General features: G+C 38.3%; 1 protein-coding gene across 1 annotated transcript in view; it reads left to right on the forward strand.

Moving 5' to 3' along the window:
* The window catches only part of ADAMTSL3 (ADAMTS like 3), a gene marked incomplete at both ends in the record, with an annotated part of 539,369 nt that overhangs the window by 68,274 nt on the left and 445,440 nt on the right, over positions 1-25,655 (forward strand). Inside the window, 1 exon segment of the mRNA XM_082852534.1 lies at positions 20,496-20,564. Within this exon segment, the coding sequence (XP_082708660.1) occupies positions 20,496-20,564 (69 nt within the window).

Below are 25,655 nucleotides of genomic sequence, written 5' to 3' on the forward strand. Positions count from 1 at the left end.
CTCTGTATTAATTTTTATCTTGGGAGCAGTTTTCTACCTTGTCTATATTGGGTCTATTTCTTCAGTTCTCTGATCCCATCTGCTTTCTGTCTTCTAGGAATTTCTCACCATTTCTGATCTGCTGCTGGCACCCTTTTTGTTTTTCAGCACTGTTGTGGATGTGTCATACGCCTCTCTCTCTTTCTCTCTCTGTCTTGATATATATATACACACACACACACACACACACATATATATATTCAGGTTTATTTAAAGGTATTTGGTACAGTGGAGAGAACGATGTGTGTATTCAAGCCACCATCTTGATTCAATGTCTGCAGTATTTTCTATATGTATTTATCTATCTACTTTCTCTTCTTGACATTAATTAATTTCTTCATCCTGCTGCTGTAATGATTAAACTTGAAGTAACATTTAGGGTACAGGGAACACAGTCACCATATAATAACCCCCAGGCTTTTTGTTCTTTTGAATATAGATTATTTAATTTTGTATGGTTTAGTCACAATTCTACTGAACAGAGACTTCAAGACATGGATAATCAGACATGAACTTTCTTTCTGCTATTCAGACAAAGGAGGAAGAAGTGGACCAGCATTGTTTGTTAAGCTTCCTTGTAGGTAAATAAATCATGATAATATGATATATGCAAATATTGACAACACTAAATGCAGGGCTCATGGGAGGGTGAATTAAACATTTTCTTATTGAAATAAAATATATATACAGGGAACTGACAGATCATACATACATAGCTTGATGTATTTTAACAACGTGAACACATCCACAAAACCAGTTCCCAATATAGAACATGACCAGCTCCCTGGAAGGCTCTCTGGTAACCCATAATTAAAGGTAACCACTACATTTACTTCTATCATCATGGGTTAGTTTTTCCTGTTTTTAAGTTTTATGTGAATGGAATAATACAGTATGTTTACTTTTATTTTTGAACTTTATATAATTAGAATCACACAGCATGAGCTTCTTTCACTCAATGTTATATCTGAAATGTACCCATGTTGTTGCATGTGGCAGGTGTATCTTTTTTAATTGCCGTACAGTATCGCATTATAGAAATAGCCATGATGTAGTTTTCATTCTACTTCTAATAGACCTTTGAGTTGTTACCAGTTTTGGGTTATTACAAATAATGCTGCTCGTACATGAATTTTGGTGTGCATATGAAGAATTTCTGCTGGGTGTTTACCTAGGAACGGAATTACTGAGTCTTAGGGTATGGCTCTTTATATATTCAGTTTTAGTAGGTTCTGCCAAACTGTTTTCCAAAGTAGTTGTACCAATGTATACTCCCACCAACAGTGTATGAGTGTTCCAGTTGCTCCATTAATCACTGGAAGCATTTGTATTGTTGTTTTAAAATAATTTTAGCCATTCTGGTAGAGATGTAGTGGCATCTCACTGAGGTTTAATTTGTATTTCTGTGATGATCATGAGGTGAAAGTATTTCCACTGCTTTTTATCTATTTGGATATCCCCTTTTTGTGAAGTTGCCTCCACAAGGCTTTTGCCTATTCTAAAAAATACTGAGTGTGTTGCTTTTCTTTTAATGTAGGAATTCTTTTAAATATCTGAATGTGTTTTTTTGTCAGATAAATGTATTGAAAATATCTTCTACTCTGTGGCTTGATGTTCCACTCTCTCAGTCTTCTCTTATTTTTGATGAATTTTGACATATCAATCTTTTTCTTTATATATAGTTAGTATTTGGGGAACTGGTTGAGATGTCTCTTATCCCAAGGTTATGTTCATGCTTAGAATCTTTAGCTTTACCTTTGACGTTTATTTTAAGATCAGTGAGGGATTGTTTTTGATGTATGGCGTGTGGTAGGGGTCCTAAATTATTTTTAAAAATATAAGGGAATTCTGAAATCAAAGAGTTTGAGAACTGATGACTTATAGAGCTGTTCTCCTCTGAGAACACCTGTAGTTACATTGCACAAACTTAGATATATCTGTATATTTGGTATTATTTATTTAAAAATATTTTCTAACACCCATCATGATTTCATCTTTGATTTGGGTTATTTAGATGTGTTACTTAATTTCCAAATATTTGGAAAATTTTCAGATATTGATTTGCATATTAATATCACTGTGGTCAGAGAACATATTCTGAATGGTTTTAGACTTTGAAATTATTGGAGACGTACTTTGTGATTCAGCATATGGTCCGTTTTGGTAAATGTTCCATGTTTACTTGAAAACAGTCTTTATTCTGTCATGTTTGCTGCAACTTTCTACAAAAGTAAATTAGATTATTTAAGTCAAGCATTTTCTTGATGATTTCCTTGGCTGTGCAGAAACTTTTTAGTTTAATGTAGTGCCATTTGTTTATTTTTGCTTTTGCTTCCCTTGCCTTAGGAGTCATATCTAGAAATATATTGCTAAGGCCAGTGTCAAAGAGTGTATTGCCTATGTTTTCTTCTAGGAGTTTCATGGTTTCAGGTCTTACATTAAAGTCCTTAATCCATTTTGAGTTCATTTTTGTGTATGGTGTGAGATAGTGGTTTAATTTCTTTTTTGTGTGTCTGTCCAGTTTTCCCAACACCATTTATTGAAATGATTATCTTTTCTCCACTGTATACTCTTTGCTCCTTTGTCTCATATTAGTTGTCTATGTATGCGTGGCTTTATTTCTGGGCTCTCAATTCTGTTCCACTGATCTATGTATCTCTTTTTCTGCCAGTACCATGCTGTTTTGATTACTGTGGCTTTGTAATATAGTTTAAAATCAGGGCATGTGATACCTCCAGTTTTGTTCTTTTTCCTCAAGATTGCTTTGGCTATTTGGGGTCTTTTGTGATTCCATATAAATTTTAGAAGTTTTCATTCTACTTCTGTGAAAAATGTCCTTGGGATTTTTATAGGGATTGCATTGAATCTGTAGATTGCTTTAGGTAATATGGACATTTTAACAATGTTAATTCTTCCAATCCATGAGTACAGAATATCATTCCATTTATTTGTGTCTTCTTCAGTTTCTTTCTTCAAGTCTTACAGTTTTCAGTGTACATATCTTTCACCTCCTTGGTTAAATTTATTCCTAGGTATTTTTGTTGTTGTTGTTGCGATTGTAAATGGGATTGTTTTCTGTGTATTTTTTTTAACATCTTTACTGGAGTATAATTGCTTTACAATGTTGTGTTAGTTTCTGCTGTATAACAAAGTGAATCAGCTATATGTATGCATATATCCCCATATACCCTCCCTCTTGCATCTCCCTCCCACCCTCCCTATCCCACCCCTCTAGGTGGTCACAAAGCACTGAGCTGATCTCCCTGTGCTATGCAGCTGCTTCCCACTGGCTATCTATTTTACATTTGGTAGTGTATATATGTCAATGGTACTCTCTCACTTTGTCCCAGCTTACCCTTTCCCCCTCTTCCCCATGTCCTCAAGTCCATTCTCTATGTCTGCGCCTTAATATCTGTCCTGCCCCAGGTTCATCAGAACCATTTTCTTCTTTCTTCTTTTTTTTTTTTTTTAGATTCCATATATATGTGTTAGCATATGGTATTTGTTTTTCTCTTTCTGACTTCACTCTGTATGACAGACTCTAGGTCCATCCACCTCACTACAAATAACTCAATTTCGTTTCTTTTTATGGCTGAGTAATATTCCATTGTATATATGTGCCACATCTTCTTTATCCATTCATCTGTTGATGGACACTTAGGTTGCTTCCATGTCCTGGCTAGTGTATATAGAGCTGCAATGAACATTGTGGTACATGACTCTTTGAATTATGGTTTTCTCAGGGTATATGCCCAGTAGTGGGATTGTTGGGTCATATGGTAGTTCTATTTTTGGTTTTTTAAGGAACCTCCATACTGTTCTCCATAGTGGCTGTATCAATTTACATTCCCACCAACAGTGCAAGAGGGTTCCCTTTTCTCCACACCTTCTCCAGATTTTATAGTTTGTAGATTTTTTGATTATGACCATTCTGACCAGTGTGAGGTGATACCTCATTGTAGATTTGATTTGCATTTCTCTAATGATTAGTGATGTTGAGCATCCTTTCATGTGTTTGTTGGCAATCTGTATATCTTCTTTAGAGAAATGTCTATTTAGGTCTTCTATCCATTTTAGGATTATGTTGTTTGTTTTGTTGATATTGAGCTGCATGAGCTGCTTGTATATTTTGGAGATTAATCCTTTGTCAGTTGCTTCGTTTGCAGATATTTTCTCCCATTCTGAGGGTTGTCTTTTCATCTTGTTTATGGTTTCCTTTGCTGTGCAAAAGCTTTTATGTTTCATTAGGTCCCATTTGTTTATTTTTTTAATTTCCATTTCTCTAGGAGGTGGGTCAAAAAGGATCTCGCTGTGATTTATGTCATAGAGTGTTCTGCCTATGTTTTCCTTTAAGAGTTTTAAAGTGTCTGGCCTTACATTTAGGTCTTTAATCCATTTAGAGTTTATTTTTGTGTATGGTGTTAAGAAGTGCTTACTTTCATTCTTTTACATGTAGCTGTCCAGTTTTCCCAGCACCACTTATTGAAGGGTTGTCTTTCTCTATTGTATATTCTTTCTTCCTTTATCAAAGATAAGGTGACCATGCATGTGTGGGCTTATCTCTGGGCTTTCTATCTTATTCCATTGATCTATATTTCTGCTTTTGTGCCAGTACCATACTGTCTTCATTACTGTAGCTTTGTAGTATAGTCTGAAGTCAGGGAGTCTGATTCCTCCAGCTCTGTTTTTCTTTCTCAAGATGACTTGGGCTATTCGAGGTCTTTTGTGTTTCCATACAAATTGTGAAATTTTTTGTTTTAGTTCTGTGAAGAATGCCACTGGTAGTTTGATAGGGATTGCATTGAATCTGTAGATTGTTTTGGGTAGTATAGTCATTTTCACAATGTTGATTCTTCCAATCCAAGAAAATGGTATATCTCTCCATCTGTTTGTATTGTCTTTAATTTCTTTCATCAGTGTCATTGTTTTCTGCATACAGGTCTTTTGTCTCCTTAGGTAGGTTTATCCCTAGGTATTTTATTCTTCTTGTTTCAATGGTAAATGGAAGTGTTTCCTTAATTTCGCTTTCAGATTTTTCATCGTTAGTGCATAAGAATGCAAGAGATTTCTGTGCATTAATTTTGGATCCTGCTACTTTACCAAATTCATTGATTAGCTCTAGTATTTTTCTGGTGGCATCTTTAGGATTCTCTATGTATAGTATTATGTTATCTTCAGACTGACAGTTTTACTTCTTCTTTTCTGATTTGGATTCCTTTTATTCCTTTTTCTTCTCTGATTGCTGTAGCTACAACTTCCAAAACTGTGTTGAATAATAATGGTGAGAGTGGGCAACCTTGTCTTGTTCCTGATCTTAGAGGAAATGGTTTCAGTTTTTCACCATTGAGAATTATGTTTGCTGTGGGTTTGTCATATATGGCCTTTGTTATGTTGAGGTAGGTTCCTTCTATGCCTACTTTCTGGAGAGTTTTTATCATACATCAGTGTTGAGTTTTGTCAAAAGCTTTTTCTGTACCTATTGAGATGATCATTTGGGTTTTATCCTCCAATTTGTTAATATGCTGTATCACATTGATTGATTTGTGTATATTGAAGAATCCTTGCATTCCCGGGATAAACCCCACTTGATCATGATGTATGATCCTTTTAATGTGCTGTTGGATTCTTTTTGCTAGTATTTTATTGAGGATTTTTGCATCTATGTTCATTAGTGATATTGACCTCTAGTTTTCTTCTTTGTGACATCTTTGTCTGGTTTTGGTATCAGGGTGATGGTGGCCTCGTAGAATGAGTTTGGGAGTGTTCCTCCCTCTGCTGTATTTTGGAAGAGTTGGAGAAGGATAGGTGTTAGCTCTTCTCTAAATGTTTGATAGAATTCGCCTGTGAAGCCATCTGGTCCTGGGCTTTTGTTTGTTGGAAGATTTTTAATCACAGTCTCAATTTCAGTGCTTGTGATTGGTCTGTTTATATTTTCTGTTTCTTCCTGGTTCAGTCTTGGAAGGTTGTGCTTTTCTAAGAATTTGTCCATTTCTTCCAGGTTGTCCATTTTAATGGCATATAGTTGATTGTAGTAATCTCTTATGATCCTTTGCATTTCTGCAGTGTCAGTTGTAACATCTCCTTTTTCATTTCTAATTCTGTTGATTTGAGTCTTCTACTTTTTTTTCTTGATGAGTCTGGCTAATGGTTTATCAATTTTTTTTATCTTCTCAAAGAACCGGCTTTTAGTTTTATTGATCTTTGCTGTCATTTCCTTCATTTCTTTTTCATTTATTTCTGATCTGATCTTTATGATTTCTTTCCTTCTGCTAACTTGGTTTTTTTTTTGTTCTTCTTTCTCTAATTGCTTTAGATGTAAGGTTAGGTTGTTTATTTGAGATGTTTCTTGTTTCTTGAGGTAGGACTGTATTGCTATAAACTTCCCTCAGAACTACTTTTGCTGTATCCCATAGGTTTTGGATCATTGAGTTTTCATTGTCATTTGTTCCTAGGTATGTTTTGATTTCCTCTTTGATTTCTTCAGTGATCTCTTGGTTATTTAGTAGCGTATTGTTGTTTTTGTTTGTTTGTTTGTTTGTTTTTTGTGGTACGCGGGCCTCTCACTGTTGTGGCCTCTCCCATTGCGGAGCACAGGCTCCGGATGTGCAGGCTCAGTGGCCATGGCTCACGGGCCTAGCCACTCCGCAGCATGTGGGATCTTCCTGGACCGGGGCACGAACCCATGTTCTCTGCATCGGCAGGCGGACTCTCAACCACTGCGCCACCAGGGAAGCCCAGCAGCGTATTGTTTAACCTCCATGTGTTTGTAATTTTTACAGTTTTTTCCCTGTAATTGATATCTAATCTCATAACGTTGTGGTTGGAAAAGATACTTGATACGATTTCAATTTTCTTAAATTTACCAAGGCTTGATTTGTGACCCAAGATATGATCTCTCCTGGAGAATGTTCCATGAGCACTTGAGAAGAAAGTGTATTCTGTGGATTTTGGATGGAATGTCTTATAAATATCAGTTAAATCCATCTTGTTTAATGTGTCATGTAAAGCTTGTGTTTCCTTATTTATTTTCATTTTGGATGATCTATCCTTTTGGGAAACTGGGGTGTTAAAGACCTCTACTATTATTGTGTTACTCTCAATTTCCCCTTTTATGGCTGTTAGCATTTGCCTTATGTATTGAGGTGCTCCTATGTTGGGTGCATAAATATTTACAATTGTTATATCTTCTTCTTGGATTGATCCCTTGATCATTATGTAGTGTCCTTCTTTGTCTCTTGTAATAGTCTTTATTTTAAATTCTGTTTTGTCTGATATAAGAATTGCTACTCTAGCTTTCTTTTGATTTCCATTTGCATGGAATACCTGTTTCCTTTCCCTCACTTTCAGTCTGTATGTGGCCCTAGATTTGACGTGGGTCTCTTGTAGGCAGCATATATATGACTCTTATTTTTGTATCCATTCAGCAAGCCTGTGTCTTTTGGTTGGAGCATTTAATCCATTTACATTTAAGGTAATTATCGATATGTATGTTCCTATTCCCATTTTCTTAATTGTTTGGGTTTGTTACTGTAGGTCTTTTCCTTCTCTTGTGTTTCCTGCCTAGAGAAGTTCCTTTAGCATTTGTTGTAAAGCTGGTTTGGTGGTGCTGAATTCTCTTAACTTTTGCTTGTCTGTTAAGGTTTTAATCTCTGTCAAATCTGAATGAGATCCTTGCCGGTAGAGTAATCTTGGTTGTACCTTTTTCCCTTTCATCACTTCAGATATGTCCTGCCACTCCCTTCTGGCTTGCATAGTTTCTGCTGAAAAATCAGCTGTTAACCTTATGGGGATTCCCTTGTATGTTATTTGTTGCTTTTCCCTTGCTGCTTTTAATATATTTTCTTTGTATTTAATTTTTGACAGTTTGATTAATATGCGTCTTGGCATGTTTCTTCTTGGATTTATCCTGTACGGGACTCTCTGTGCTTCCTGGACTTGATTGACTATTTCCTTTCCCATGTTAGGGAACTTTTCAACTGTAGTCTCTTCAAATATTTTCTCAGACCCTTTCTTTTTCTCTTCTTCTTCTGGGACCCCTATAATTCAAATGTTGGTATGTTTAATGTTGTCCCATAGGTCTCTGAGATTGTCCTCAGTTCTTTTCATTCTTTTTTCTTTACTCTGCTCTGCGCTAGTTATTTTCACTACTTTATTCCAGGTCACTTACCTGTTCTTGTGCCTCAGTTATTCTGCTACTGATTCCTTCTAGAGAATTTTTAATTTCATTTATTGGATTGTTCATCATTGTTTGTTTGCTCTATAGTTCTATAAGGTCCTTTTAAAATGTTTCTTCTGTTTTCTCCATTCTATTTCCAAGATTTTGGATCATCTTTACTATCATTACTCTGAATTATTTTGCAGGTAGACTGCCTATTTCCTTATTTGTTTAGTCTGGTGGCTTTTTACCTTGCTCCTTCATCTGCTGTGAATTTCTCTGTCTTCTCATTTTGCTTAGGCTGCAGGTTCATAGTTCCCATTGTTTTTGGTGTCTGCCCCCAGTGAGTGAGGTTGGTTCAGTGGTTTGTGTAGGCTTCCTGGTGGAGGGGACTGGTGCCTGTGTTCTGGTGGGTGGGGCTGGATCTTGTCTTTCTGGTGGGCAGGGCTGCTTCTGGTGGTGTGTTTTGGGGCGTTTGTGAACTTAGTATGATTTTAGACAGCCTCTTTGCTAACGGGTGAGGCTGTGTTCCTGTCTTACTAATTGTTTGGCATGGGGCGTCCAGCACTGGAGCCTGCTGGCCGTTGGGTGGAGCTGGGTCTTAGTGTTGAGACAGAGATATCTGGAAGAGCTCTAGCCTATTGATATTACTTGAGGCTGGGAGGTCTCCGGTGGTCCAGTGTCCTGAACTCAGCTCTCCCACCTCAGAGGCTCAGGCCTGACACCAGGCTGGAGCACCAAGACCCTTTCAGCCACACAGCTGAGAAGAAAAGGGAGAGAAAAAGAAAGAAAAAAATTCATGTAAAAAAAATAAATAAATAAAAAAGAGAGCAACAAAACCAGTAAACAAATCCACCAATTATAACAAGCACTAAAAACTAAACTAAGATAAACATAAATATCAGAAACAAATCAGTCACAGGCAGCAAACCCCAAGTCTACAACTGCTCCTAAAGTTCACTGCCTCAGTTTTGGGACTGTTCATTGTCTATTCAGGTATTCCACAGATGCAGGTTCATCTAGTTGATTGTGGGAGTGTAATCCGCTGCTCCTGAGGCTGCTGGGAGAGATTTCTCTTTCTCTTCTTTGTTCACACAGCTCCCGGGGTTCAGCCTTGGTTTTGGCCCCATCTCTGCGTATAGGTCTCCCTCAGGCATCTGTTCCTGCCCAGACTGGAGGGGTTTAGAGCAGCGGCTGACTAGGGGGCTCTGGCTCACTCAGGCTGTGGGGAGGGACGGGTACGGTAGTCATAATTGGAATGTGCGGTGAGCCTGTGGTGGTAGAGGCCGCTGTGACGTTGCAACAACCTGAGGCACCCCGTGTATTCTCCCGGGGAAGTTGTCCCTGGATCACAGGACCCTGGCAGTGGCGGGCTGCACAGGCTTCCGGTGGGGAGTGTGGGTAGTGACCCATGCTTGCACACAGGCTTCTTGGAGGCTGCAGCAGCAGTGTTAGCATTTCATGCCCATCTCTTGGGTCCAAGCTGATAGCCACGGCTCATGCCCGTCTCTGGAGCTCGTTTAGGCAGTGCTCTGCCTTCTGTGGGCAGACGGGGAAGGAATCCTCTCTCCTCATGCACCCCAAAACAATGGTCTCTTGCCTCTTCGGCAGGTCCAGACTTTTTCCCGGACTCCCTCCCGCTAGCTGTGGGGCACTAGCTCCCTCAGGCTGTCTCCATGCAGCCCACCCCAGTCCTCTCCCTGGGGTCTGACCTCCAAAGCCAGACCCTCAGTTCCCAGCCCCCACCCGCCCCAGCAGGTGAGCAGACAAGCTTCTCAGGCTGGTGAGTGCTGGCTGGAACCGATCCTCTCTGCGGGAATCTATCCACTTTGCCCTCTGCACCCCTGTTGCTGAGCTCTCCTCCATGGCTCCAAAGCTTTCCCCCCGCCCACCCACCATCTCCGCCAATGAAGGGGCTTCCTAGTGTGTGGAAACTTTTCCTCCTTCACAGCTCCCAGAGGTACAGGTCCCATCCCTATTCTTTTGTCTCTGTTTTTTCTTTTCTCTTTTGCCCTACCAAAGTATATGGGGATTTTCTTGCCTTTGGGGAAGTCTGAGGTCTTCTGCTGGCATTCAGTAGGTGTTCTGTAGGAGCTGTTCCACAGGTAGATGTATTTCTGATGTGTTTGTGGGGAGGAAGGTGATCTCCACGTCTTACTCCTCTGCCATCTTGAAGGTCCCCTGGGATTGTTTTCCTAATTTCTTTTTCCGTTGGCCTGTGGTTAGCATATAGAAACGCAAGTCTTTTTTATGTTGATAATATACCCTGCAACTTTACTGTGTTTGTTTATTACTTCTAATGGTTTTTATGTGAAATCTTTAGGGTTTTCTATATATAAAATTGTGCCATCCACAAATTGTGACAGTTTTACTTCTTCCTTTCCAATATGGATGCCTTTTATTTCTTTTCTTTGCCTAATTGCTCTGGTTAGGCCTTCAATACCAAGTTGAATGAGAGTGGGGAGAGTGGGCATCCTTGTCTTGATCCTAATTTAGAGGGATAGCTTTCCATTTTTGACAACTCAGTGTGATGTTAGCTGTGGGTTTATTAATCATAGCTATCTTAGAGATCGTTTTGATGTCAGTATTGGGATTGCCTATTGGATTTTCTTTTTCTTACTTTTCAGTTGTTGGGTTCAGTCTTCTGGCATGCTAGGTGATTTTTTATTTTAATGGCAGATACTATATGTGAAGATTTCCTCCAGAGAGAAATTTTATTCTGGCACCTAATGAGGGTAAAGGTCAAGAATCTTGATGCAAACAGGGATTGTAATGATTCAAGTTTACATATCAGGCTTTGTGAGGGCATGTCTCTTTCTACCTTGCAGTTAGTCCTGGGCCTTAGGCCTTCAGGGTTTGAACCAAAAACCCATTTACTGAGGTTCCTCGTTATTGGGCATCCGGAACTCTAATTTTGTCTCTTGATCACTGTGACAATGCAGAAACCTCCGCTTAGATCTTTAGCCTTATAGCAGCCTCTTAGTACTGGTAGCTTAGCATCTTGCTCTGTGCATATACAGCTTAAGAATTATCAAAAGCCTTGAGAGGAAATTGCACAGAACCTGTCGGGTTTACTTCTTTATGTTTCCTTATTTTCCTGGAATTTTGGCCTCTTCTATCCTGGTTTCCTAGGTTGCAGCACACTTCAATTTTCCTCTCTCCAGCCCAGTGAGACTGCTGCAGGTTCTAGGCTAACGCTTTCTGTTCAGATTTTTTACATCGTGTGTTGCAAGGCAGGAATTTCCCCAAAGGGGAAAAGCAGCTGTGAATGCATGGCTCTTCTCGGTGCATTTCCCTTCTTCATGATTTTGGCCCCTCAGATCCTGATTGCCTTGGTTGCTCTCTGAAGCCTTCAGAGATTTAAAAAAATTTTATATTTTGACATAATTTTAAACTTACAGAAAAGTTGCAAAACTAGTACAGAGCGCTCACAAATACCTTGTGCTCATCTCCTAATGTTAACAACTTACAAGTCTCCTTAATTATTTATATTTATCCTTGAGTATTGCCATATTTTCCAAGCTGATAAGAGCAGAGCATAGCTACTAAGTGGTTGAAAGAAGAAAAAAAAAAAAGGAGCTAGTAGAGAAGGTGAAATTTTTGTTTCAGGACTTCTCAAAATCTCCACTGAGATTTTTCCTTGTATGAGACATCTCTCATGACCACATAAGGGTGGGAAATGCTCTATCTTATATGCACCCCGTTGGAAATCTGCAATGCCCATTTACATTTTAAAGTCTCGGAAAAGTGTTTTAGTAAAGAAATCTGCTTAATTTTGTTTATCCCCATGTTTCCAAGCTTATATGGTGAAAGAGCTGTTCTTTTGTCTGACCTTTATTCATACCCTGTGCCGCTAGTGTTTTGTGGAACACATACTGTTCTAGAGCACATTCTAAAATCCTGAGGTATAAAATTTGCTTTTTTACATTTTCTCCTAGGTTCTGGCTTTCTTGCTGTTTACTTTCTTGCTTCATAAAAGGGTAGAAGGTAGAGAAGCCAAGGTTTCTTTGAAAACAGATTTTTGCACAAGAATAAGGCCAAGGCTGTGTTAACATTTACCCCTAAAACCCCAGCACATCTAGAAGAAAAGCCGAATGCAAAAGCTTCATGTCCCCCAAATAAATTTCTTTTACATCACTGCTTGATTGTAGTCTTTGAAAATGGTTTTTATTTTCCTGTTATTGACAAAATTGGAGCCTACCAAGAAGTAGATGGTGAATGAAGATTTCTCTCTGATTATAGCAACACGCAATCCTGGGATAGGTCTAATTTGCAGCATAATCCTCTTTCTCACCAGGGGAAGACCACACGAGACACATTCCCTTAGTTATGTGTATTTTAGATTCGCAAGTTCCATCTAGTCAGCCCAGGCTAGAGGCAGTGTTTGGGCATGGAGAAGCTGAATAGGTGAGGGCAACTTGTGTTTAAAATTGAAGAAGATAGGAGAGTTTTAGAGTGAAATTTGGACACTATTCCCCAGTCTACCTCTTCATCTTCTGTGTGTCCCTTCTTATCTCCCAGTGGATCTCCTTGTCCACCTTCTGGTTCCCCTGCAGTGTATTCTCCCATGGACCATTCAAGTAATATTCCTGAAATGCAGACCCAGTCATATCACTCACCTGCTTAAAAATCCATTGCCCACAGGATTAAATTCAGCCTCATAATCTGACCTCTGCCTATATGCTTGTATGTTCATTTTCATTTGGGGTCAGATTTCCATTTTCATTATCTTTATTGTATTGTTATGCTGTTTCCTAAGTGCCTTCATATATATATATATTTTAAAATTAATTAATTTATTTTTGGCTGCTTTGGGTCTTCGTTGCTGTGTGCGGGCTTTCTCTAGTTGCAGCGAGCGGGGGCTACTCTTCCTTGCGGTGTGCGGGCTTCTCATTGCAGTGTCTTCTCATTGCAGAGCCCGGGCTCTAGGCGCGCGGGCTTCAGTAGTTGTGGCACATGGGCTCAGTACTTGTGGCTCACGGGCTCTAGAGCGCCGGCTCAGTAGTTGTGGCGCATGGGCTTAGTTGCTTCGCGGCATGTGGATCTTCCCAGACCAGGGCTCAAACCCGTGTCCCCTGCATTGGCAGGCAGATTCATAACGACTACGCCACCAGGGAAGCCCATATATATATATTTTTTTTTTAATAAGGTATGCCTTTGCCTATGCTATTCTCTGTGCCAGAAATGCCACTTCTTCTCTAGTCTCCTTGGTGCACTCCATATATTCTTCTAGGCTCATTTCTGGAAATTTCTTGGCATCTTTTCATCCATTTAATTTGCTTTCTTCCATCTGAGTTTGAACAGCAAATTCTGCATCTCTATTATCTGCATCTCATTGTGTTGTGGGCATTTACTTTTGCTTCTCAATGGGCCTGTAAGTGGCTGGAATGTAGATTGATTGATCTTTGTATCTCTAGCATATTGACCTAGTTGGTACTTTCAGATATTTGTTGAATTAGATTGAATGATATGTGTCAGTTTGAAACACTGAGGTGTTTTTTTAAAAAAATGAATTTTTAAAAAAATACAGTAATACGGTGCTTTCTAAACACTGCTTTCGCTGCATCTCACAGGTTTTGACATATAGTATTTTTATTGTTATTATTTTGCTAATTCCTCTTAGGGTTTCCTTTTAAACTCATTGTAATTTAGGACTGAATTCTAAAATTTTATACCTACATAGTTATTTATATTGTAGATTTCTAACTTAATTGCATTATGGTTAAAAATATGTTCTTTGTGATACTGATTTGTGACCTAGTAAATGGTCAGTGTTTCTGATGTTCTATCTGTACTTGCAAAGACTATACGTTGTCTGTTTATTGACTGGAGGGATTTATGTATTCGTGCATATTTGATTAGGGTTATTAATTTGATCATTCAAACCATCTATATCCCTTCCAAGTTTTTTTTTTTTTTAATCTGTCAGTTTTCTGACAGAGTTGTGTTAAAATCCCCATAATGGTTGTGGATTTGTTAGTTTCAGTTATTTCTTTCAGTTTTTGCTTTACTTTTTTTTTTTTTCTGAAGTTATGCTGTTAGGTGGATTATATTATAACAGAATTTTGGTGGATTGCTCCTGTTATTATTAGGTTAAGTCTCTATCCTTATTAATGCTTTGCCTTAAAGTCTTTTTTGTTTGATATTATTGTTGTCCGGGTTTAGTTTGATTGGTATTTTCCTAGTATGTATAATTTATCTGTTTTCACTCTTTCTGTGCATTGTGTTTTAGGTGTGTCTCTTAAAAGCTTTATATAGCTGGATTTAAAAAATCTACTCTATTAATTATCCTTGCATGGGTTGAATTGAATTGATTTACACAGGTAATGATTACTAATTTATTTGGACTTCTGATTACTGTCTTATTTTGTAGTTTCGACTGGTCATCTTTTATGTTCCCCTCCATATCCTTTGCCTTTGTTTTCTTTTGGATTGGAAAACACTGATTTTCCAAATGTGCTGGTATGGATACTATGTTATAACCCACATAGCATTATATGTATATTATTTTTTTGTGCTTTTAGTAGCTACCATTAATTATATAAAGCAGATACTTCTCATACATTATTATAACAGTGTTACATTTATGCCCATTTCCCACCTCCTCCTGAACACAGACAAACCTTAGCCTGTTCAAAATATCCACTGAGGGCTTCCCTGGTGGCGCAGTGGTTGAGGGTCTGCCTGCCGATGCAGGGGACGCGGGTTCGTGCCCCGGTCCGGGAGGATCCCACATGCCGCGGAGCGGCTGGGCCCGTGAGCCATGGCCGCTGAGCCTGCGCGTCCGGAGCCTGTGCTCCGCAACGGGAGTGGCCGCAAGTGAGAGGCCGGCGTACCGCAAAAAAAAAAAAAAAAAATCCACTGGACACCCTTCCCACTCCTTATGTTATTATTGCTTAAGGATTTAATTTTACCTTTTGCTTGTTTGTTTTTTAATCAATAGTTACATTTACCACCATAGTTTTTCAATTCCTGTTCTCACCATTGTTTCTTGTGATCCATACTTGCCATTTTGGTTCAATTTTTATTTCCTTGATGAAGTATTTTAGCATTACTTTTGTTAGTGACTGTGATAGTCTGTATATATCTTCATTTTGTTCTCTTTATTAAACAACAGTTTAGGGAGACATAAAATTCTAGATTTTCACTTATTTCTTCTCAGCACTTTGAAGCTTTACCTCCATTGTATCCTGGCGTCTATTCTTGCCAAAGAGAAATCTGTCATTTTTATTGTTGCTTTGGTTGTTTGTTTTTCCCCCTGTGGTAGTTTTAGAAATTTTTATTCTTGAGATCTTGATGTGTCTAGGTATGAGTTAATATTTATCTTGCTTAGCACTTGAGTGCACTTTCAAGCTGTAGACTCATATCTTCCTTTAACTGTAGGAAAAAAAGAGCTATTAAATCAAAATATTGATTCTCTCATATGATGTCCTTTTTTCTGGAATGCTTATCAGGTATATCTTGGAGCCTCTCACTTATGCTCCATATTCATTGACATTTCATATTAAAAAAGTAAGACTTCTTTGTCCTTTAAAATTTTTTGTTCTTTGATGAGTTTCCTTAGTAATATTTTCCAGTTTGCCAGTTCTCTCTCTGATTATGCCCAGTCTGGAGTTTATATCATCTCTTGAATTTTTCATTTTCATGACTATCTATTTTTTTATTTCCAAGATTTCTAATTTTTTAGAGCTATTTAAGAATCCCCTCCTTTTGTGTAATTACTTGCTCTTTATTAATAGAAGTTATTCCTTCATTTATCATATTGGTAATGTCTAAACATATAAAGTCTTTGTCAGATTGTTTCATAAAAGTATTTTCACCAGGGGTAAATTCATGTTGTGATCTGTGATTTTGTTGGCTGTCTTACTTGATGTTATATTGATTCATGGGCCTTAGAATTTAGATTTAGAGGCTAACTTTTAATTGGGGAGGGGGTCTTTTTGTCACTTGTAATCCCTCTGTGCACCCTTCTATCTAGTGGTTGTGATTTCTTCCACCTCGCTTCCTAAGGCCCAGGTGCTGAATGATGGTTTCTGCTCTATGGTGATATTGGGGATATCTCAATCTAGCCACAGAGCTGGTGGGGGGGTGGAGGTGGTAACTTGATTGGTTCTTTGCTCTCCAGTCTCCGTGAGCCTGCAGATTCCCAAACATACTAACCTCGGATGGTGGTTTGCATCTGGATATTTTTTCCAGCCTCCTTTTCCTGCCCATCCCCTGGCTTTGAGCAGAGCTTGATTCCAGGTTCTTGTCTCATGGACCACTTTAGATCCCTTTTTACCCAAAAGGAACCAGACTGCTGGCTGCCAGAGCGTGTGGCAGACAAGAAGCTCAGCAAGAGTGAGGCTTCAACCCTGCTCGCCATATTGTGTTTCTGTTCCTTTTCTTGTCCCTACAAAAACTTTATTCTCTTTTTAAGCATTGCTTATCTTTTTGCTTTTCTCTTTTGATACTTAATCTTTCATTGCTATGTATTGAGGGCATAGGCCATGTATCATAGTTGAGTTTATCTAGTCATTTTGACCAGAAGTAGAAGCTTCAGTATTTATATATAGTTTCCAACACTTAAAAGAAATAGGACTGCAGTTTCTGTAACTCTGGAATGAGATCAGGAGCCCTGTAGTGATCACCCCTGTCTTTCTTATCTTTATGTCTCCCTATCACATAGTAGATGCTCAACAATATTTCTTGAATGATGAAGAATTAAATATCAAGTGGTCTAAAGAGCTTATATCATACGTCTTTTTTTTTTTTTTTTTTTTTTTTTTTTTGCTGTACGTGGGCCTCTCACTGTTGTGGCCTCTTCCGTTGCGGAGCACGGGCTCCGGACACGCAGGCTCAGCGGCCATGGCTCACAAGCCCAGTTGCTCCGCAGCATGTGGGATCTTCCCAGACCGGGGCACGAACCCGTGTTGCCTGCATTGGCAGGTGGACTCTCAACCACTGCGCCACCAGGGAAGCCCCATGCGTCTATTTATGCTTACTTTTCAAAATAGCTGAACATCACTGGGGAATTCAGGAAAAACAGAGAAATGATCATGACTCTTAACCATGACTCCTGTTGAAAAAAATCCCATATTGGTGTCTCCTTCCAAATAAGAAACAAATATTAATCTCATTAGTTTCTGTTCTTAAAAGTGGGAACACTCCTTCTGTTAGACACTCTGATTTCTAAAAATAGAACAAGTATAACCTGAACCAGTGAGAACTGATTCAGGCTGGGTAAGTTTCAGGTCTAACTCTCAATACTAGAAGGATTTTCAAAGGGATATTTTAAAACAAGGGTATATGCATGGGCTTCTGTGGTTCCAGTAGCCCTCTGAAATTGCAGGTAATTGTATCAGTCAGTTTTGCTGTGTAACAAACTGCCCCCAAACATAGTGACTTAAAACCCATTTATTTAGTTCACAACTCTGTAGGTCAGCAATTTGAGCAGGGATTTACTGGGTGGGTCTGTTGGTCTGGCTGATCTTAGCTGGGCTCAGGCTTACTGACCTCTTGGTGGTCAGTGGTCAGGTGAGCTGTGGTTTTGGTGCTCTGGGGTGGCTCAGCTGGGATGTCTATCTCTGTTCCAAGTGTTCTTTCATTCTCTAGCAGGCAAGCTCAGGCTTATTCACATGGAGATGGTCACAGTGGACCTCAGAGAGTGAGCAGAAGTATCTACCAAGTCTCTTTATAGCTGTAATGTATCTATAAGGTCCAAAGTCAATATTCACACAGGGTTGTTTACATTCTATTCAATTGACCAAAGCAAGTTATGGGTGGAGAAATAAAATCCATATCTTGATGGGAGGAACTGCAAAGCATTATGGCCATTTTTACAATTTACCATGTAACAGAACGTGGAGGGTTTTTCCTCAGGTGTGGTTGTGTAATTTTCAGAAATTACACAAAGTTTTCAGAAATTTCAGTAATTTTCAGAAATTACACAAAGTTAAGAACCAATATTTTAAATGATTTCACTACTGAACAAAAAGAGATTTGGGGGACTTAACTGATGGATATCTGTTTCAAACACTGCTTGGTGTATGGCAAGGGGATTCTCAATTGTTCTTGTTGAAGGTTACCCCTGGCATCAAGGCATTAGAATAATCCTCTCTGACTTCAATACTGAGCCTGAAAACAAAAACTATTGTCTTAGTGTATCTGTCAGCTTCTGTTGAGTAACAAAGTGCTCCAACATTTAGTGGTCTAGAACAATGACCATGTAAATGACCCATGCTTCCATGGGTCAGCAGATTAAGCTGGTATTGGCTGGGCTTTCACAGTGTCTGCAGTCAGCTGGAGGTCAAACTAAGGAGCTCTGGTTTGGGGAATTAACTGGTTGTCCTGACTGAAGGTGTTAGGGCCACTTGTCTCTCACCACCTAGCAAATTATCTCAGACTTGTTCACATGGTGGCAGCAGGGTTTCAAGAGAACGAGTGAAAGCACACAAGATCTTGTAGAGCCTAGGCTTGTTTTTATGGGTCAAAACAAGTCACATGCCCAGCTCGATTCATTAAGGTGGAAATAGACTCCAGCTCTGTCTAGGAGGGATGGCAAAGACATAGAAACAGGGAAGATGGGGAGTTGTAGCCTTTTTTTGGTAATCTTTCATCTCTCTTCAAGTAATTCCCTCTCACACCTCAAATTTAAGTTAAATACTGTCTGCATGTATATTCTTCCTATTAAACAGTAACACTGTGTGTCTGATAGTAGTAGTGTAAGTAGTAGCAGAAAACCACACTTAACATACAATTTTTTTTTTACCATTAATTGGTGGTACCCACCTCCCTTTACTACTGAGTTTTATATTCATATAAGTATTTTAAAGGTGTAAACAAATCCTGTAGATGTGTACTTTTCTAAAGAAAGTGACTTAACATATTTTCTACTGCTCATCCAGTCTCCTTGTTTTCTAATCCAACCCACACTGGAGCCAAAGTTGGTTTTCTAAAAGGTTTTCCAACTGCATTGTTTGATGAAGAAACTCTAGGGACTTCTCAATCATATTCTTTACCTTGGCATTTGAGAATCTGTGTGGTCTGGCCTCTGCCTACCTTTCAGCTTTTATTTTCCTTCATTCTCCCTTGAGTACCATTCATTACAGTTAAACCAAATTTCTTGCTGTTTCTTGAGCACACTTGGTCCTATATCAGTAGTTCTCAACTGTCCAGAGACATTGTTGGTTTTCACAATGGGGTTGTGTGTGCTGCCGGTTTCTAGTAGGTAGAGGCCAGGGATGCTGTTAAACATCCTACAATGCACAGGACAGTCTCCTCAGCAAAGAATTATCTGATATAAATATCAGAGTGCCAAGGTTGAGAAACTGCCCTACGAATTGCTGCCTCTGGGTCTTTTTCCATGCTGCCTCACACCAGAAGGCCTTCCTTCAGTCCTGCCCGTTGAAATGTCCCCTGTCCTTAAAAAGCCAGTTTAGATGCCAAGCCTTCTAGGAAACAAGTCCTGGATGGATCCCACCCTTACCTTTTACACTGTAGGTTCGCAGAATCCTTTCTATGAATCACTGAAATGCTTATCACTTAAGATGTTTACAATAATTTGTGTTCTGTACTATTATTTTGTATTCTTATTGTTTCTCCCTTGTATTTTATAAGTTTATTTATTTATTTTTGGCTGTGTTGGGTCTTCGTTGCTGCGCGCGGGCCTTCTCTAGTTGCAGCGAGCCGGGGCTACTCTTCGTTGCAGTGTGCGGGCTTCTCATTGCGGTGGCTTCTCTTGTTGCGGAGCCTAGGTTCTAGGCGCGTGGGCTTCAGTAGCTGTGGTGTGTGGGCTCACTAGTTGTGACTTGCGGGCTCAGTAGTTGTGGCTTGCGGGCTCTAGAGCGCAGGCTCTGTAGCTGTGGCACACGAGCTTAGCTGTTCCACAGCATGTGGGATCTTCCCGGACCAGGGCTCGAATCCGTGTCCCCTGCATTGGCAGGTGGATTCTTAACCACTGTGCCACCAGGGAAGCCCTCTCCCTTGTAATTTAGTTGACTGTTGGTATATGAACTCTTTTGCTGAACTGTGGGTTCCTGGATGACCAGGATTAATCTTATTTATGTTTCTACTAGAGCAACTACCATGTGTTTTACATATAGTAGGTGCATAATAAATATCTGTTGAATGAATGAGGAATGTGTGTCTTCCCATGTTCTTAGCTATGGTTACTCCTTCCAACAATTTTCTTAAATGACTTAATTCAAAAAAATCCAACAAGCTGAACCTGAGTTTTTTTGTTTTTGTTTGTAATAATTTGGGTAAAATACTGTGATAACAGATGATTGTACAGTACAATTACTTGTGTTTATTTCTACAGCTGTTTAGTGAAAAAATAAGTGGCGTTGAAGGAACGAAACTAGATGATGAATTTCTTGACATGGAAAGGGTAAGAGAACATTTTAATGTAAATTATTTTATAAATTTGACTTTCCTTGTGATGTGATATATACTGATACTGTAAAGGATATTAGAATGGGGATCTAGGATGTTTGAATTCAGGTGTGGATTATGGCGTCCAAAAGGCAGTTCTTTTATACTTCAAGGTCCAAATAAAGACCCTGGACCTTGGGAGATGGGATATTGGCTAACTGGTTCCCTCTAGTGGACAAGAGTCAGAATGCTCAAAAGATGGTCCATCTTGGCAAACAGTGTAGGCCAAAGTGATTGTGATTTAATATCTTGGAGAGTCGAAATGTATGACGGGGAGGAGGCTCTTCGAATATATAAATATTGATTTAATGTGTGGAAGACTCTGACCCTGTTCCCACGTGTTTCAGCAGCTGCATAACAAGTAAGTTTTATCCACTGGAACCAGCCATGTCAATCAACTTGGATAAGCTGGTTTCAGAGTTTCCTGACGGGTGACACAAGGATGATAATATGTGCTCTGCTTGCCTCATGTGGATGTTTTGAGAATTATGCAGAAAAATTAACGTGTATGAAAGCATTTAAAAAATACAATGAGCACGTTACAGACGTGATTGTTAACACATGACAAAGGAAGACTGTAGAGTCTCGGTCCCTGAACAAGCTTCCTGGTCAACTGTGTGAAGTAGTTTAGGTGGAGGCAGAAGTGGGACCATCACTAATTATCAGCTTCCTCAGGTCCTTTCCCCTTTGTTTTGGGACCTTTAAACATAGCCTAGTTTTAATAATTAGAGTCCCCAGGTGAGAGAGGGCAGAGAGAAAGCAAAGCATCTTTCCTCAGGTGTAACATGGACGATACAGGCTATAGCAGGTAGTAGAGCTTTCAGCAGATTCTGGGGAAGAAAGTCCAGCCCCAGACTGTGCCTTGGAGGTGTAGGGGTTACTGTCTTCAGGATACCCTGGATCTGGCCACACTGTCCTCCAGGGAGCTTCTTATTTTCTGGGTGAGCACAATTAATTTTCTAGAAATGTTAAGGCCTTGATAGAAAGCTTATTTTGTTTTGCTTTTGGAAAAAGTTAGTTTCTGAAGATTGAAAAACATAGAACATTTAAACATCATTGGCATACCTAAAATTACTTTAAAAATCTCTTGATAGATAAAGATATTTGTGTAACTTTATTACTAATAAAATGATTCAGTTGAGATGTTAAGTTTAAAAGTACATTTCAATAATTTTAGTTTCGGTTGTTGGACTGAGACCCCTCTTGTTTATTACTTCCTTTCCCTCCCCAAACCTGAATGAGTGACAGAAGAAATACAAAAAGAAAATCTATTATCTGTTTTATTACAGCAGTGAAAAGCATGGAAATATTTAATAGGTCAAGAAGTTTTAAGGACTTTCTAGAAGAGGTGAATTATGAGGCCACTAAAAGGAAAAAGAAGGTTTTAAAAAATTATAGAAAGATGTATCATGTAATCTCTCAGGAAATTATAGCAGTTATGAACCATTATGCATCATTTAACATGGCATCTGAATATGTAAGGTAACAGCTGTCAATGCATAGAGAACTGACAAAAATCAGAGTAGAAGATTTTGCATACCTTTCTCATAAAATAACAGATAAATAATAGATAGGCTCATAGAGAATTTTCATAAAGTATGACTATTAACTTTGATTGTAAATCATATAGATATTTGCATTCCTCAAATTGAGAATTCATTTCAAATTTCTTTAAAACAATTTCAATAATCAGTTATTTATTGGGATATGGGAAAAAAACTCAACAGATTTCTCAGAGTAAAATCATAGAACACAAGGATTACAAGGAAGGTATAGTTGCCAAATTCTGGATGTTTGGAAATGGGAGAACATGTAAAAATAATTCTTGTTTCAAGAGGAAATGAAAAGTAAAATTAAAGATCACTTAGTCATGAGAACTGTCTATGTCAAAATCTGTGATATATGGCTAAGTCTTCAATGCATTTAATAGAAAATAAATTGTTGGAAGAGAGTGAATAAATCATTCCAGCCAAAAAGCTAGGAAAATAACAGCAAAGTAAATCACTGTAGGTGGACGGAAGAAATCAATACAGATAAATGAGAAATTAATAAAATATAAAACCATAATAACAAAAAGATAGAATCAATAAATAAAACCAAGAACTCTTTTTTTTGTGACAGATGTGGATTTTTTTTTGAATTTTATTTTATTTATTTTTTTATACAGCAGGTTCTTATTAGTTATCCATTTTCTACCTATTAGTGTATACATATCAATCCCAATCTCCCGATTCTTTAAATTAAAAAAAAATTATTATGAACAGGTGTCAGAAATCAGGGCTGCCAGCAGCTCTCTAACCCAAGGGCTGAGGTCTGGGAGTGTCAGTGGCACAGGCTTTGGGCACCTCAGGGGTAGGGTACCAACACAGATGGAAATTCCAGATTTAATCTACCAACAAAGACACCCTCACACCAGGTAGGCTTTACAAAAATAATTTTCACCTCTCTGCTTTCCCCTGTTTGTCCTGATGGTTTGCTGAGATATTTGCATTGCATTTTCCTAACCTGAACACACATACCCACCCCCCCGATGTCCTCAGTTATTCTAGAAGGGAGGTTTTGTTTTTAATTTTTTTGTTTTTAAACTACGTGAGTTATTTTTTTCAGTGTTCAACTTGATTGCCTATTTTTGCCAACATGTTTAGTGGCATCCTCTTTAATTTGTAAAGGGTTTATTCCTTGTATTGATTCCTGCGCTGTCCTGGAAGCACCACCAGTATGTATACATCAAGGCCTGTGAGTTTTAGGCCATTTGTTTCTTGGCATTTTTTTCCCAAAAGAAATAGAAGCGTCTAAGTAGAAAGTATTCCCGCCTCTACCTCCTCTCATCCTCACCCCTCAGAGGTGACTCCTAGATACCTGGTGGCTTTTCATGTCCAAAGAGGGTTGTATACATGGAATGACCACTCTACGTTGTGTTTTAATTAATATTGAATATATATAAAGTTATAAATCTAAAACCTAGGTTTTTTTCTTTTTCTTTTTTTAAAATTAATTTTTATTGGAGTATAGTTGCTTTACAATGTTGTGTTAGTTTCTGCTGTACAGCAAAGTGTATCAGTCATATATATACATATATCCCCTCTTTTTTGGATTTCCTTCCCATTTAGGTCACAACAGAGCACTGAGTAGAGTTCCCTGTGCTACACAGCAGGTTCTCATTAGCTATCTATTTTATACATAGGTAGTGTATATATGTCAGTCCCAATCTCCCAATTCATCCCATCCTCCCTTCGCCCCTTGGTAACCATAAGTTTGTTCTCTACATCTGTGACTCTTATTTCTGCTTTGCAAATAAGTTCATCTGTACCATTTTTCTAGATTCCACATATAAGCGATATTATACGATAAAAAACCTAGTTCTTCTTAAGCCTTAAACTGCACATATAGATTTTATTTATAAATTAGTAATTTCAGTATAAAAATGATGATCATTTTTAGTTAATCTTCATTTTAGTTTCCATTAAGTCATAAGCTGAACAGATGAAATCCTTATACATTTGTCACCAACTAGTTACATTATTCAGCAAATTCCCTTAATGCAAATTCCTGCAATACAAATGCAGTGCATAGGAGTCCCTCAAACTTAACATCAAATCTAAAACAGGATTCTCCTATGCACTTACATTTCTTGTAACTCTAATAAAATGTAAACATTAAGTTATCAAATTTTCTTAAACATTTCAAAGATCTTCATAAACAATTGAACATACTGAAGAGAGTTCAAAGTTTACAAAACTCGTTACCAGGTCAAGTACACATACACACAGGCACATTCCCCCACACACAGCTAGCACACGTGTGTCAGTAATATGGGTTTGATTCATTTCTTCATTTCTGTACTGTCTTTTTAAACCTTCCTGGGGCCCCAAATTTAAGCATTCAGCTAAGGGGAACAAATACAATTTCAGGTTGGATGAGAGTGCTTCGTTGAAAGCTTCTGACCGGGAACAGATCATAGATTTTTAAATGACAAAAATGAGTTTTTTTGTATTAGCCATCACTCCCAGCTTGCTTTTTTCCTTAGCAAGGTACAGTGGACGTCTTCCCAGTACCTATAGATCTTCTGTGTGTTTTCCCCCTGTGATTAAAGAGTATTCCTTACTTGGATGTCTCACAATTTATCAAGTCAATCTCCTATTGATTGTAATTTAAGTTGTTTTCAGTTTTTATGACTATGTAAAATGGTCTAAGAAACATCTTTTTACCTCCGTGCAGTTTACTGGTATGTGTCTAGATGCTAAGCCCCTGGAAGTATGATAGATGGTACATTAATAGGTACTTCACCTTGATCTCAGAAAGATCGTATCATTTAGCACTCCTATTGTATATGAAAGGGCCCATTACTCCATACCTGTATAATACCTTATATGGCGTCTAGTCAATTAAAAAAGATTTTTGGGGGGTCAATCTGGTGAGTGGAAAGTATCTCCTTTTAATTTATAATTTTCCTGAATATTTTGTCAAATGTTTATAAGCAGCTTGTATTTCTCCTCTTTTGTGGATTGCCTTCTTTCTAGTCAGGTTGCTTTTTTATTCTAATGGGAGTACGGAGTATAATAGATACTAACCCTTTATTTTTTTGCATTTTAGTTTCTGTTCACCACTTTTATCAAACTTCGTGTATTGTGTCTTTTCACCGTTCCATTTGAAATTTTATGGAGTCAGAATTTAGGTCTTTTCATCTATGATGCTTGGATTTCGGTGATGCCTGGAATATCCTTTCCACCCCCGTATTTCAAAATATTCTCCTGCCTAGTTTAGTACTTTTACAGTTTGTTTTTAGGTCCATATTTTTAATCCTGTATGTAGTGTGATGTATGAATCTAACTTTATTATTAATTTGCCAAGTTTTAACCAAAAAAAGAAAAAATTGGAAGTGTGATAGGCTTTGAATTACTTTTACATGTTAATTGGGGGAGGATTTACATATTTCCAAAACTGAATTTTCCCATCTAGGAATGTGGCTTTTCAAGTATGTATTGTACATTTCTCATAATATTTCTTCCTCGTTATTGCTTATTATTTAATTGCTGCTCTTATAGGC

This window comes from Leucopleurus acutus (genome assembly GCF_964270905.1).
Source record: "Leucopleurus acutus genome assembly, chromosome: 1".
NCBI classification, from domain to species: Eukaryota; Metazoa; Chordata; class Mammalia; order Artiodactyla; family Delphinidae; genus Leucopleurus; species Leucopleurus acutus.